The following is a 16,104-nucleotide window of genomic DNA, read 5'->3' as shown; positions in this document are numbered from 1 at the left end:
CATACCACGAATCCAAAAATCCAGAACAACATTTTGTTGAAACATTGGCAGCTAATGAACTTTTCACATAGGGAAGTAAAGTAAAAAAACGAGTGCGCAAAATTTTTAGTTTCTCGTACTTATTGTTTAAGCTCGAGATTGAGTATGAATTACGCTTATGTACACATGTAATGTTTGTTTTTGGGGAACCGCGCTTCTGATATGCTCAAAATTGTATTTGGACCATAGCGTTGTATGAACACAGAAACGACAATCTGGCATAATTCACAATCACACCTGAGAGGTACAGAATTAAGTATCCCGGGTAAAGAAAGCGTGAGCGAAAACCTAAACTCTATCTAAAACACTAATATAAATTGATCCTATAAACACAGCCGTAAATAACACGATAAAGAAACCTTTCTGTAACAGTGTCTTCCAGTTTATATTTGGAGGTTTTGAAACCAAATTTGTCGATTCTTTTACAGAGTTTACATCTTCTACCAAGTCTTCATAATGGTCTTTATCAATTGATGTTGTTTTATGAACCTGTTCTACAGCTAAATATGCTTCTTGTTTCCAATTTAAAAAATGTGCTCTCACGGAGGTAAAAATACATTGTAAAACAAATGATATTTTTAAGGCTATCAGGGCCCCATACAAGTTTAACTTAGCCAAGAACATGAGACAGTATGCTACAGGAAGCCCAATAATTCCGCAACACACGATACGGGCTATCATAACAAATTGCAGTTTACTGCAGGCTTTCAGAAGACCTCCGTAAATATATCCTACTCCAGTCAATAAATGAACTATGGCCATTAGAATTATTTGTGGTCTGGATTCTCTAATAATTAGATTATCGTTACTGTATAAAAAAGGTAACACATAACATAGTGCTAATATTATACAAGAATCTACGACTGACTGACATGCTACTAGAAACACAGACGCTTGTGCTGTCAATTTAGCATTTTTGTAATCGCCATTTCCAAGATAGTTTCCAATCTGTATAATAACAGCACTGGATGAACCAAGATACATATTGAAAGTGAATTCGGAAATATTAGCAGCAATGAGATAAACAGATAAATAGTAGCTACCCAACATAGCGGAGAGAAAAATAAATGCTTGGAAAAGACTAAACTCTAGAGCCAACATGAAGGCATTTGGAATGGCTATTTTGAGAATCGGCCACCAATAATTGAAGCATTCTGTTGACCATGGAACCCATGTTTCGACATAAACTTTACTCAGTTTGATATAAACGAAAAGCAGAATCGCCCACAACCAATAGGTGAGGCTGAATGATAAACCAGTTCCAATGGAACCTAAACTAGTCCACAATGTTATAGGTATACCAAACATAACATGTAAAATATTCACAATAATTCCTATTACAACACACGGTTTAACAATTTTCTGACATTGTAAATATTTCATTTCGATCAACATTATAGAAAATCCCCAAAATCCTGGAATTGCAGCAAGCATAAAATGATAATATTCCTCTACCGTTTGGTCACTTTTTCCAAGAAATTTGATAGGAATATAAGAATGGGTTGCCACAGCTCCATTCAATAAAAAGAGAAGAAAAGATATCACGAGACAGCGCTGAATGACGAGACCAAGTGATGAGCGTTTTGTACTTCCGTGTGCCTGTGAAAACAGAACCTCACAAGTGATGCCTAGTCCGATAGATGTAGAAAACGCCGTGGAATAAATATACGCCAATCCAATACCCACAGCATCCAAAGCTGTAACACTAACATGTCCATCAAACATAATACAAAGTGAACAAGGGAGAGCCACCAATAACTGAGTTGGTACGGTTAATATCATCAGTTTTAAAATAGCTTTTGATTCTTTCCATAAACCACTCAGGAATTTGTCTCCAAGCCTTGGTTCCTGCAATTACAATATGGAGAAAATAAAAGGTATTGTCTGAAATGGAAAGAATGGTTAGTCTCTGACGCCCAGACAAAGAATGGTTGGATGATAGAGGCTAGTCTGTGAGTTTTTCAAAACTTTTAGTACTAACTTACCATAATTTATCAGAAAAAAGCAGTTCGTATTGGAGATGTGCTGTTCGACGTTTTCTTTGAACCAGTGAACAATTTACTCTATTTCACTCAAATTAATCATATTTTTTAAGTTTAAAGATGTGCGCCCGCATTATTATTTATGTATTTATTCGATTATTAGCCAGTTAGACGGATGGACATGAGCGACCTCAATTTCATATAAAAAGAGTAGAATACGTGAATGTTTTACTTAAGTTATAAAGTTACTTAAGTTTTAGTTAAAAATACGATGATTATGCAAAAATGGAAACTATTATGCGATCATTTTGTCACTTAGTAGAAATTAGAATCTAAAGATTTCCTGATCTACTTCCAAATATGGTCTTTAATTTCCTTCTACGAAACAAAGATTTTTTTTTGACTCTGAATAACTGGGAATCTATCATTAGTTTTAAAACGTGTCACAGATAATGTGCTGTATAGATACGTTCATTCTAGACTGATATATTTCAATGAATATTTAATCATGGATAAAGACGATAAGTCACAATCTCTCTTCTGCTTTCATTTTTAATTTAGTGAGGCAAATTTGGTATACCTACCAACATAGTCGTAGATGACAGAAGGGTCAAGTGCCGCTGCCCCACCACCATCCGATAGCAGTGTCAATGTTTCTTGAAATAATTCATCGTTTCATTCATCACTCAATCCTTCTTAGACTGTGATGTTGTGAAAGAGTTTTCTCCCTTTTGCTTATTGTTTTATCGAATCAGAACAAAGTGATCCTATAGGTTTTTTTTAGCTAACACCATTCCTTATATAGTGCAGAACATAAAATACAGAAAAATACCATATTTTCATGATAATCTTGTATTTTAGCATTTTGCTGCTAACAAAGTGACGTCTGTGTTGATTTTATGTTATACTTGTGTGTTAAACCCCTCTATAGTAAGTCCTCTGTTGCGCCATATTCCCCTTATAAACAACACCAATTTATCTCAATTAAGTTAAATTTGGTATTTTGCCAAAACTATGCTATCAGCGATCAATTTAAATTTGTTATTCGATCATAGGTAATGTCAAAATAAACACACTTTCCTCCCTATAACAGGTTGGCCGAGTTGAATATATATTTTCCCAATAGCATGCTGGAGAGGCCACACTACGAGGAATGAACCGATGTATCCCTGTTCCGTGCGACAACTCCCAAAACACGTCGGAGTTATAATATCTTCTATCAAAATAAGAGTGGATTCTTCCATTGCGCTAATATAATTTATAAAGAATCGTTTATTATTTGATATATATAGATGTTTTGCCCATTAATAGAATTATTTAAGAACAAGATTGCTCTCTTTAATATTTATCACATTGTTAAATTATACCTGTATATGTATTGGATCGAAATACAATGTTAACTTTCATAACATGCTAAAACTTGATATCTACCATTTTTTATCTATCGGTTTACATACCTCTTATAATGAGAAACACGTGATCTTTCATAACATGAATAATATTGATGCGATATAAAAATGTTGAAATAGAATCTGAGTTACGTTGTTGACAAAATATTTAAGATTCTACTTTAATATTTTATCTCAGTAGAAAATTATTTATTTTTTTATTTTCAAAATTTTGTTCTATTTTCATACATGTCTTTTCTAAATATGAATGAAAGACGAGTCGTCTTATTAACTTTCAAACGCTGATAATTTTGTACACACATGGATTTAAAAAAATTGACAACTGATTAGTTCCACTACTGCAACTAAACACCATACATCATTGCCTCTCCGGATATATATTATTAAAAACCATATTATATTATTCATATAAATTCATATTATATTATTTGCCTCTCCTAACAACCAAGTCTGGCTACGGTCTGTTTATCCTTCTTAAAACATTAGATAGTTTTGGAAAAAACTGCACTTTAATACATATTTATTTACATGTATATTACATGTATATTTAAGGATTTTTTATGTTTGATTGCTTTTAGAGGCTTGTTCCGGATTCAATATGGCTGATGTATAAACAGCTTTCTAATGTATGTGAAATCTCACATCTTAAAATGTTCAACAACATGAAAAGAGGTTTCATTTTAATTATTTCAAAAGGGTTTAAGCAACACAACTCTGAATAGAATCAATGGTCGTGAATACACACCTTCATATAGGTAAACTGTCTGCAGTCATATGATATCATTGTAAAACTTGTACAATACTGTTGTCTCTATTGTGTTCACAAACAAATATTCTTATTCCTGCACTTAATTAATCATAGCATGGTGTAATCAGAATATATATAACGATACGCAAATAATTAAAATGTAGAGCAGTATAAACCTGCCCTGTATTCAAATTTCAAAACATACATTCTGAATAGTTAATCCCATATAAATAACATAAATTAGTAAAGCGGATATTCAAATATTGAAAGAGCAACAGAACGTTCTCTGAAGAATTACTTGCTGGGAAGAAATATTTAATTTATATTAAACATAATTATTCTGCTGGAAATAAAAGCTAAAAGGTAAATATTTTTGAATTTAGTTCACCTCTATAGAGCTGCTTAGGAAAATATAAGGAGCATTAAGAGAGGGAGTCGAACAGGGGCCACAAACTTTCCAGTGGGGCCTTAGGCCATTCTTTCACTGTGAAAAATGATAATTAAAATTGAAATTGGGGGCGAAACGCCACTGTAACCTCTATAGAGCTGCAAAAGGGAAAAGTTAGACTGGCATTCGTTAATGAGGATGGAATAAAACAGTCTTGTAAATAATAAGATTTATATAAGAATTATTGCAACAATATTGTAACGTGACCAGCAATTGCCTTCTTGAAATTTTTGATGAAAAAAGATTAACAAGTGCTCTCTTTGACATCGAAAATAAGCAAAATATTGCGTCAAGAAGATAAAACCTTTTGTATATTTTCCAGCGAAGAAAGAGAATATACTTTAAACTCAAAGATGACTGAGGAATTAAACCAGAAGGTTGATAAGTTAATCGAAAGATCTGAAAAGCAGGATGCAAGATCTGAAAAGCAGGGCGACGAATTATACGCGTTAATGAAGATGTTATATCAACAAAACGTGGATCAAAATAGAAAAATCGACGAGATAAACACGAAGCTTTCCAGTCTGGTGACACATATTAACACAAAAACAAGTCATTATGATACAGAGCTTCAGAAAATTGAAGAACGCGTGAAGGGAGTTGAAAGTGGAAACCAAGTGATAAAAGACGTCTTGGTTAGACACGGAATTGTTTGAAAGTTTAAAGAGAGAATATGTTTGATAAATTATCCAATTATCATATTTTAAGTGATTATTTTTATATATGAATATCAAGTTTTATAAAAAATATTTCACCTTCACTCGATAATATTTGAGCTGTAGAATGTCATATGGGAAACTTATTCTTAAAAAATGTTTTTTATACGATATTTTGTTTGTTATAGATTCCTGTAGTCAAATGTAATTAAATTTAATTTATTGTTGTTTGTAGTATAATTTACTTCCCCTTGGTCGATAGTCGACATCAATAAAATATTGATGACATTCGAGCACATGGGGATTACAAGACAAGAGCAAAACATGTTTTTTCCCTTAGACAAGGTCCAGTGCCGCAAAATAAAGGGCACCAAAGGCCCTTTAATAACTCGTGTCAGCGAAAATCCTCATTTGGCAAAAGAGCACTAATGATTTATAAATGAAATTACGGACTATCAACGTGACAATACATGTAGAATGTAGATTCTCAAACTTGGTACAACACGTGGAAAGAATTGTTCGGTTTTTATATTGTGTTATGTTGATCATAGGTCATCAATGGAAACAATGGATTGACTTTGATAAAGTACAATTGTCAGTCGTCTCTTTTTCTCCTTCTTTCATCACATTGACAGTATTTTCGCAAACTTCTCATGAAGTTTTATTAAGTATCCATTGACCCTTCATAGGCCTGAGGGGGCAAGCCCAATGGCCCACTCCCCTAAATGCCTCATCAATGAGAGCCCTTGTTTTTAGGATAATTTGTGACGAAACCACTGCCATACCGATTTACAGGTAATATTTTACCACAATCGATGTAATCCCTAAAAAATGAAATTAAAGTAAATGAAATTGCTCTTTTTAATTTCGCTCTCATGATAAATGAAATGAAATATTACCCTCTCCGGACTTTGGCGTCATAAACCAAGTGAATACAAATATATCCACCCTATTCATCAATAGACAATGATCGTAACCTAGACCTACACCTATCTCATTTCAATTTGATATTTAAAGTATAATTTTCATGTCCGAAATTTAGGCCTTGGAAAAATAGGGCTAGTTTAGAGAAACAACAATTAAAAACTACATTCATCTCTGTTTCTCTATATGCAAACAATGTTCAGTTGTCTCGGTTTCAATTTGAACTTCTGCATATCGACGTGACAATTCGACGTACATCATTCGTGTTTGGATAAGTCATGCAGATATAAATATCATTTGAAAAAGCATTAAAAAAAGCATTAAAATGAGCCTGTTCGATTCCATTTTTGATCATATAACATGTTGTGATCGTGTACTTGGATAGCAAGTTGTTGAAAACATAACTGCATGCATTCATTGTTCACTGAAGTTCTTGTTATAAAAAGACGTCATGTTTTTTGTCTTGCTCACTTCTTATAACTGTAGGTTATTAAATAGAACTTACTTAAAGCCTTCAAATCACATTTACAACTATTTCTAAGCCTTTAAAGGTGAATTGAAGGCTTAGTTGAAATATTATTACCTTTATCAAAATTCAAATTAGTAAGCCGAGGAAGAGATTCAAAATGGTTGTGTGTTATTTCCATGTAAGAAACATACGTAGTTTCGTATGACTTAGAAGACTCTTTGCAACACGCCCTTAATTAGAATCTGTGAATAGATTATGTTTAAAGACACGTTGGTCGTTAATACACACCTTAATGTTGTATGGAAACTGTTTTCAGTCATATGATATCATTATTAACTTTGTACAACACATTGAACCAATCAGAACTAGTAATTTAAAAGTTATGAAAAGTCTAAGATTCGTTCAAAAACAGAGTTGATGGTTTTCATTTATTATTCTTCACACTTCCCTTCAAAGTTTACAAACTTTTTAAGGTGATACAGGCCTAGATGGAGGTCAAGACAAATTTCCTGCGGTCACTTAGGCGAAACTAAAAACTCTTTGAGAGAAAGAATTAACGGCCATCGTTTCGACATCTCCCATCATCTGGATAAACCTAAACTTCAAAGGTGGTATTTTCTTTACACTCGGATAACATGTACTTGGAAATTACAAACCACAATAGAGACAATCTGCTGGTGATGTCCCGGTTCCCCCCCCCCCCCTGTGGAACAATGAGTTGGAAATATGACAATGGTCAATAGATATATGAATATTAGTTGTAAAAATTAAAAAAATTGTTTTTCAAAACTCTGTTGTAATATGTTTTTTCCTATTATTCCTATTAAAATGCTTTTGTTGTTGCAACAAATGTAAGTAATAAATATGAGCAAACCCGTCATAAGAATATTTGAAAGAGCAGCTGAACGTTGTCTGAAGAATTACTTCTCTAGGTAAGTTTTATACAGAATATTATTCTGCTTGAAATAGAACCTGAAAGGTAATTTTTTTTAAAAATTTCATTCACATCCCAGTAGCGTTACTATGAAGTATTAGGTGAGGGGGGCGCACAGGGGCCACAAAACTTTCCATGGGGGCCACAGGCCATTCTTTCACTATGATACATTCATATTATTATTATTATACTAGACACCTGGATAAAATATTCATAAAGTTATTTCATGATAAGTATAAATGTGGTTGTTAGTAGTACCGTTTGATACATTCATATTATTAGTATTATACTGAACGATTCTTTGGAAGAATAAACTGGATTAATAATAACTTAATTCAAAATCAATAGGAGACAACAACATAATATTTCAAAATTTATCAAGGCTGAAATTACAGTCTAAAATAAGCAACAAATTCCTCTATCTAGCAAGAAACCTTATCAGATGGTATCAAGAAAATTTGCTCATTAATATATTGGGTCTTGTGGAAGTGCAATGTCGTTGCTGAGCCACATTTCTTCTACGTTTCAATTACTCTTTTTTTTAAATTTGAAATAACAAACTTAGTTATCAGAGAAATTCTGTGTTTCACACCATTTAATTTACTGTTTAAAACGACTTTTACGTGGGTTGGTCCCCAGACACTTTACCGACAGTTCTTCTGCAGTTGTCGGCAATGGGCGTACTTAGTTGAGTCGGCGTTGTCTTCCTGCAAAGTGCGGTTTAGGCGACGGTCAAAAAAGTGTCGATGTGGGGTCAGCGTTGCGAAGAGCTATGATTCTATTATCTCTGTCTGTACCAATATTCTAAAAAGGTCTATAACACAAGCATCAGTATAACGTTCGTCCCTTCACCAGACCCTGACTCTGACATCTATCGTTGAGACTCCATTGATGTTGACACCAAGTTTGATGCTGCCTTGCCTGTCTATGATGATCTCTCAGGATCGATCAATGAGCAGATATTGGTAGTAAGGCGACGTCGGACTGTACGGTCACAGATGACACGCGGGCTGTTGCCAATGGTTTCTCCAGCTGTTTAGTGGTCGTTCGGTTTTGCAGATGTTAGCATATCACGTAGGCCTACCAATCTTGTCTTAGAATGGTAACATTTGGATTATCACTATACGCGGCCGGCGACGTTGACGTTGAATGGTTTTGTATAGTCCGGCCCGCTTGCAGTCTTTCTATCGCTTGTTGTCTCTCATTTCCTGATAATCTTGGCATGGCTGCTGAATCGAAATGACGAATGCAAACGAAACGTTTCAGCGACTGGGTCTCAATTCACTTTTGTAATCTGCTTTTGGGTAAACCACCCCATTTTGAACACAAATGTGAAGTGGGTTTTACGGAAACAAAAAGGATCAGTGGAATGTTAAATTTAAATTTGTTGACTACAGATGTCAGAAACAGTGTCTGTAAATAATTTTCAGTATTTTCACAAGTGAAAAGTTCTTTAGCCTTTCAGTGTATAAAAGGAAGCGTCTTTCTCGAATCAGGGGTTGTTTAGACCTAGGATGGGGAGGAGTTGGATCGAGACCTTAAGGTAATGCATTTTTAGGATCACAATGAAAATACATTAATCAAAACACGTATTAATGTTGATAATTAAAGTAGGTCTAATCAAAATTTTAAAAAAATATCGATTATATAAATAATATGAAATTATCCTCCAAAAATATTTAAAAGCATTGGACACTTGTGCACTTTCAAAATATATCTCTTTTATATATATATTTTACAGGGTAGTCAGAGAATTTGTTATTTGGTGATAACTTATTGACATAATATGGTGGATCAACTAGTACAAAACCCACTCGGGTCCACTGAGAATGTGTCTGAGGAAATAGATCAAATGCTATGGGAAGTCATCCAGACAAGAGAGGAGATGACTAAAATAATCGAGAAACAAAACGCCCAGGTACAAGCAGCATTCCTTAATCAAGAAAGTAAAATTGAAGAGGGAAATAAAACATTAGTCGCCCAGGTACAAGCAGCATTCCTTAATCAAGAAAGTAAAATTGAAGAGAGAAATAAAACATTAGTCGCCCAGGTACAAGTAGCATTCCTTAATCAAGAAAGTAAAATTGAAGAGAGAAATAAAACATTAGTCGCCCAGGTACAAGCAGCATTCCTTAATCAAGAAAGTAAAATTGAAGAGAGAAATAAAACATTAGTCGCCCAGGTACAAGTAGCATTCCTTAATCAAGAAAGTAAAATTGAAGAGAGAAATAAAACATTAGTCGCCCAGGTACAAGCAGCATTCCTTAATCAAGAAAGTAAAATTGAAGAGAGAAATAAAACATTAGTCGCCCAGGTACAAGCAGCAATCCTTAATCAAGAAAGTAAAATTGAAGAGAGAAATAAAACATTAGTCGCCCAGGTACAAGCAGCATTCCTTAATCAAGAAAGTAAAATTGAAGAGAGAAATAAAACATTAGGCGCCCAGGTACAAGCAGCATTCCTTAATCAAGAAAGTAAAATTGAAGAGAGAAATAAAACATTAGGCGCCCAGGTACAAGCAGCATTCCTTAATCAAGAAAGTAAAATTGAAGAGAGAAATAAAACATTAGTCGCCCAGGTACAAGCAGCATTCCTTAATCAAGAAAGTAAAATTGAAGAGAGAAATAAAACATTAGGCGCCCAGGTACAAGCAGCATTCCTTAATCAAGAAAGTAAAATTGAAGAGAGAAATAAAACATTAGTCGCCCAGGTACAAGCAGCATTCCTTAATCAAGAAAGTAAAATTGAAGAGAGAAATAAAACATTAGTCGCCCAGGTACAAGCAGCATTCCATAATCAAGAAAGTAAAATTGAAGAGAGAAATAAAACATTAGTCGCCCAGGTACAAGCAGCATTCCTTAATCAAGAAAGTAAAATTGAAGAGAGAAATAAAACATTAGTCGCCCAGGTACAAGCAGCATTCCTTAATCAAGAAAGTAAAATTGAAGAGAGAAATAAAACATTAGTCGCCCAGGCACAAGCAGCATTCCTTAATCAAGAAAGTAAAATTGAAGAGAGAAATAAAACATTAGTCGCCCAGGTACAAGCAGCATTCCTTAATCAAGAAAGTAAAATTGAAGAGAGAAATAAAACATTAGTCGCCCAGGCACAAGCAGCATTCCTTAATCAAGAAAGTAAAATTGAAGAGAGAAATAAAACATTAGTCGCCCAGGTACAAGCAGCATTCCTTAATCAAGAAAGTAAAATTGAAGAGAGAAATAAAACATTAGTCGCCCAGGTACAAGGATTATTCTCAGAACAAAATAGTAAATTTGAAGAGAGATTTACCAATCTGTTCGAGGAGATGAAGAAACAACGTGAGCGAAACGAAGCAAATCACCAAAGAGTAAGAGAAGAATTGCTTATACAGAAGAATGCTATTGAATGTTTGAGCCAAAGACTTGGATCTTAACGATCTTAACGTGCTTTCTTGTCGTTTTGAACAAACCCAAATCATTTCATAAAAATATTTCAGTGTACATCTCAAAAACAAATATCTACAGTTTTAGACATTTGTATTTAAATCTGCCAAATTGACATATTTACTGTTTTATATTGCTTGTATAATTGTTTCTGATTAATTGTGTGTATTTCTTCAATGTGCATGTCTATTTTGGACATGAACGACATGAATTGGAGAGACCAAACACCATTTTAGTGCCCATTCCGACCGCAGCTAGTTACCAAAGAGAAGTTACAAAATTTGAAAAGGAGAATGGTGTCCGTGTATATTTAGGCTCAGGTGGTTTGAACCGTAATCATTGTCATCATCATGATACTTGTTTAGCTGATGGTTGATGTAGTAAAAGATGGAAATGGAAGTATGATAAGAGAATGTTTAATAGAAGTGAAAGTCAAAAAGAGAAGACTGGTGAGAAGAAGAATGAAAAGAGGGACTTGTTTTTATCTCAGTGATTCTTTTGGCATTTTCTGTGTCATCCTATTTGTGTTGTGTTACATAGTGCTTGTGTCATATTTCCCACATTGCGCTACCTCAAATATTTTGAAATATAGTGCATTCCTTTATTACGTGTATAGGACTGTGCGCTGATTTGTGTTGCCCATTTGAGGCCCAATTTGTGAAACCAATAACCATTTCCACCTGCCTACATTTTAGTATTGAGACAGAGTGGCACGCTAATCTTTTTCGCCTAATTTCTTATCCTAATATAGTGATTATTATTTTTAAATTTTAATCTTATATAATATAGTTTGAGCTTTATAAACTAAAATTTATTCTTTTTACTCTTTTATCGATGCCGATATGAAAATTGGTAATATTTTTACTCAAGAATCTTTTACAGGAAACCTGTAGCCTTGTTATCGAAAACTTAGTTTAAGATGGTTTTACTGCTGCAATCACCTGATTGGTTAATCACTAAAAATTGATTTTAAAATTTATCCAATCAAAAAATACTGAATTTTATAAAATGTTGATTTTTTGTTATTTAAGTTGTAATTGAATAAATATATTTGTATCAGTTACGTCCCTTGAACTTTTAAAATTATCAGTCAAGTCCAGGGATCTTTATAAATTAATTATTATTAATGCTCCTTTGAATTGACTGTTCAAGGGAAGTAACATATATAACCAAACTCACAGACCAACAGTAATAAACGTCAACATAACACATACCTTAACAAATGGTCGCAACACATTTTAGAACATTGTCAGAACAGCTTACAACTGAGAAAACATCAGTTATAGAACTTCCTGAACAGCAAGCTAACACCCAAGGATGATGAGAAGACAAACAATTTCTTCAAATAATGAATAATGAATTCCACCAGAACACGAAAGGCAATTGGACAGACCCTCTTCCATTTAGATCTCCTGTACAACAGACCACTTGCACTACACAGAGCTAAGCTTTTGGATACCAGTCTTAAGAAGAATCTTGTCAAACGACTACACTTTGTAACTGATAAAACTAGATTTATTCAATTACAATATTTCAAGGGAGGGAACTGATCACAAATGTTATATTATGATAAGAAATATTATTGCAAACACAACATTTCGTAATGACTGGTTTGCCTGAAAATTTTAAAAGGTTGAGATGTCAGGCGAAGCACGAATACAAGCTCCGAAGGGGCGAGTCTGTGGAGGGGTGTCTTCTACGCCTGTGATAATATGTATACAATTAAAACAAAGTCATACAGACTACAATCGCGAAAATATAACTATTTCACAAAGTTAACACAAATGCGGAAAGATCACCTGACTACAATACAAAAGATGGTAGATGCAAACTGTAAAACAATGGTTCTATGTGGACCTGGAGAGCAGGAAGAAATTTGAAAGTTTTTATTATGTGAGAATGGTTTTAATTGCCTGGTTTGGCCTCATCAAATACATCTAAGGTGCAGCACCTTGTCAATGCAGATCAAGATCCCCAAACAATATTTGAATCCGAACCGAAAAAATATCGGGCAAAAATCCGATAACAAAGAAAAATGCAGGTAAAATTCGGACAGACCAGTCTGATCCCCCCTCCCCCAACAGGCCTTTGGTCCGTACGCCTATGACAATACCTTTCAACAATAGAAATAATACTTGGTAACATAGAATATCTAATGGAGTCAGAAATCGAACGCAGCGAGTATGATTGATTCAGTAAATCTATCTTTACTTTGTGTGTTGTTAATACACTCATCAGGTACTATTGTATATTTAAAGGCCACAGTTCTTCAAAATGGAGACTCCGAGTAAGACGACGCGTCACTTTCAAACCTTGATTATTTGGGATACACGTGAATAGGAAGGCTAAAATTTCGACGGTAAGCTGCGAACATTATTAATGATTAGTTAAGCCGAACTTTGCTCGTTTTTGAGACCCAGGTACGATTTACCCATGAAAATGGCGACTCTATCCCTTTAAATAAGATTGATGATTGGGACTTGAGTGAGCTAGGATTGGATATAGCTATCCAGTTAATGTCTTAGTGATTTCCCGAGTTCCGAACATAGGACTGGACAGTTAACATAACAAGACGGGACACTTTTCCAATTTATGATCAAGAAGCAATATTCAGTTGGAAGTATCTATCCCTGATTTCCACGCATCAAGCTAACATCGGAAGTTATTTTCCATGTATTTCATTGAAATAAAGATTTAAGGTTGGATTAGTAGAATATATCGTGTTTTAACTTAGTGTTTTCTCGAGGTCTTTCATTGAATTACAGGACAGCACGGTTGTCCAATTTATGATTTATGATTATAATTTCATGTGAAATGTCTTTATCCAAATCCCAAGCATCGCGTAATTTTTCGGAACGGGTATTGGAATTAAGAATTTTGTTATGAGGGGCATCTAACTTGTGTTTTCTCAGAGGTCTTTCAATATAACTGAGCTCACTGGACAGTTATTGAGTCACATACACAAACTGCTTCTTACTGAGAGAAAACAATAACTGTTATGTACATTTATTAACGCAATCTCTGGAATAGTGCAACAATTAAATATTCGTTGATTAACATTAGGAGTATCCCCAAATATAGTTTCAATAGTTAACTTTATAGCCTAGATCAAGAGCACTGGACACCGTGTCATATATACAATTACAAACGTTTGACCCTAAGTGTGTCCGCTTAATATTTGCGAATGAAAAATGAAAACGCAAAGGACTACAAACCCTCAGCAAGTACCATTGTGTACATCTTCGACCTATGATTAGAAGATATGTATAGTGCATACAGAGGATTAGCTTCTGAATAATCAACACAATGAATGAATGTGTTAACAATGGATGTAAAATGTATAGAATTATACTTATATTCCAGGTAAGAGCTGTTGATGTCAATGTATCGTCTCACTCGTCTACATCTTTCATACTTTTATAGTAAATTAACATACAAGTCACTTCTGATTTCTATGTATGAGGCGGTAATCTCCGACGTTCTAAATGTTCTAAAACTATCGGTAGGCATACAGAACTTACTGGGATTTTATTTCTTTGTTGAAAACAAGCTACAGAAATAACAATTATTTTACACTTATGGGATAAAGCTTAAAGCAATCATCATAAGCAAACGTTTCACTCTATTCAATCTCATAGATTTTAAATACTATCTAATTTGTTCTGGTACCAAGCTGCCTTACTCATTGACAAAAGTCACAAAACACCCCCCACCCCCTCTCTCTCGGGCTATAAAAAAACTCTCTTTATTTTACTCTCATTAACAAAATTCAAATTCTAAAAAAAGGATGATCCATTCTCTGCCTTCCTAGATTATCCAGGGGGAGGCCTCCACTAACCCCCACAAGCAAAGGGGAGCCCACCGTCAATGAAATCCTTGATATGCCACTGATCAAAGAGACATGGAGGCCAGAAACCAGTAACAGGTTTGTTGATATAAAAAACGGATTTATTGCTATAATTTTGCGAGAAAGAAACTGGGCCAAATAATTATGAAAAGTGCCTATCGCGACCAATTGACACAGAAACATTCTTTTGACGAAACATCCATCAAAGAACTTGCTCTTTCAACTTCATTACACAGAGTCAAATATTGTCATTGTAACTATAATAATATGATGGATTGAATAATAGCCTTCTCTAAAACATAAAGAAACTGTCAATATATATTATGATATTAAAAATTACTTCATTGAAAATCAAAACTTGTTATTACCCTAGAGAATTACTGATATATTATTAACTGAGCGAGTTATCTATTATAGTTGACGTATATAAACAACGAAACAATAAATATTGTTATTTATTGTTTATTGTCGTATTATAACTAATAAAATAACACGTAATATCATATCATATCATATATATAATAACGAACATCCTGTCGAAGTATCATGTTTAATCATCAATCATATACTCTGAATACGTTGTACCACGATCAATCATTGAAGAAAACGGAAGTTGCATGCCCAACTTTTTTGGCACTATATATGTCCACGAAGAGGTCACCGTCAGCCCCTATCTTTCCAGTTGCACAATCATAAACCTTGCCACAATTAAATGTTAAAACTAAATTGGGTTAACGATTGTGGATGGCAATGAATTTGCATTGAAATCTACATTAACCATTATTCTCTTTCAAATCGATTGCAACTGTCCATGGATCTAGGTATACAACCTGGTTATAATTAGAGATGGGGTACATACGGGAAAATGATGCTTTGTGACATGGTGTACGTTTGTCACTACCGGTCATGGCTGTTCCAGCATTTCCAAACGTCAAAAATCTATGTGTTGATCATAGAGATATATTCTTGCTTTGCATTACGTTAAACATATATATATCCGAGATTCCCAAGTTTTGATGTTGCTCCCAATAAGCCCCTAGTCATTAATTTATATTCTATCAGTGTATATCGTTGATTAGGTTGATAAACAAAGAACATTGATAACATAAATAACAGTGTTCGTCAACTAATTAAAACATCACAGGCCATTGTCTACACTGTTACCTTTATTCCATCGATCATAAACTAACTAGATCAGAGACAGTAACAGTTGTAACGAAACATGA

At 34.1% G+C, this 16,104-nt stretch overlaps 2 protein-coding genes across 2 annotated transcripts; one reads left to right on the top strand and one right to left on the bottom strand.

The window, feature by feature from the left end:
• Window positions 1–327: 327 nt before the first annotated feature.
• On the bottom strand, window positions 328–2,027 carry LOTGIDRAFT_157993 (hypothetical protein; the record flags this gene model as incomplete). Its single annotated transcript, XM_009050573.1, has 2 exons — window positions 328–1,887; window positions 2,025–2,027. 2 exons carry the CDS (start codon window positions 2,025–2,027, stop codon window positions 328–330), a joined length of 1,563 nt encoding a protein of 520 aa, XP_009048821.1.
• A 7,368-nt stretch (window positions 2,028–9,395) lies between these two features.
• LOTGIDRAFT_157992 (hypothetical protein) lies at window positions 9,396–11,021 on the top strand (the record flags this gene model as incomplete). Its single annotated transcript, XM_009050572.1, has 1 exon — window positions 9,396–11,021. The coding sequence occupies one exon, from the start codon at window positions 9,396–9,398 to the stop codon at window positions 11,019–11,021; it is 1,626 nt and encodes a 541-aa protein (XP_009048820.1).
• Window positions 11,022–16,104: the final 5,083 nt, after the last annotated feature.

This window comes from Lottia gigantea, assembly GCF_000327385.1.
Source record: "Lottia gigantea unplaced genomic scaffold LOTGIsca_15, whole genome shotgun sequence".
NCBI classification, from domain to species: domain Eukaryota; kingdom Metazoa; phylum Mollusca; class Gastropoda; family Lottiidae; genus Lottia; species Lottia gigantea.
The sequence above is the reverse complement of the archived record's forward strand: the minus strand, read 5'-3'. Positions and strand labels throughout refer to the sequence as shown.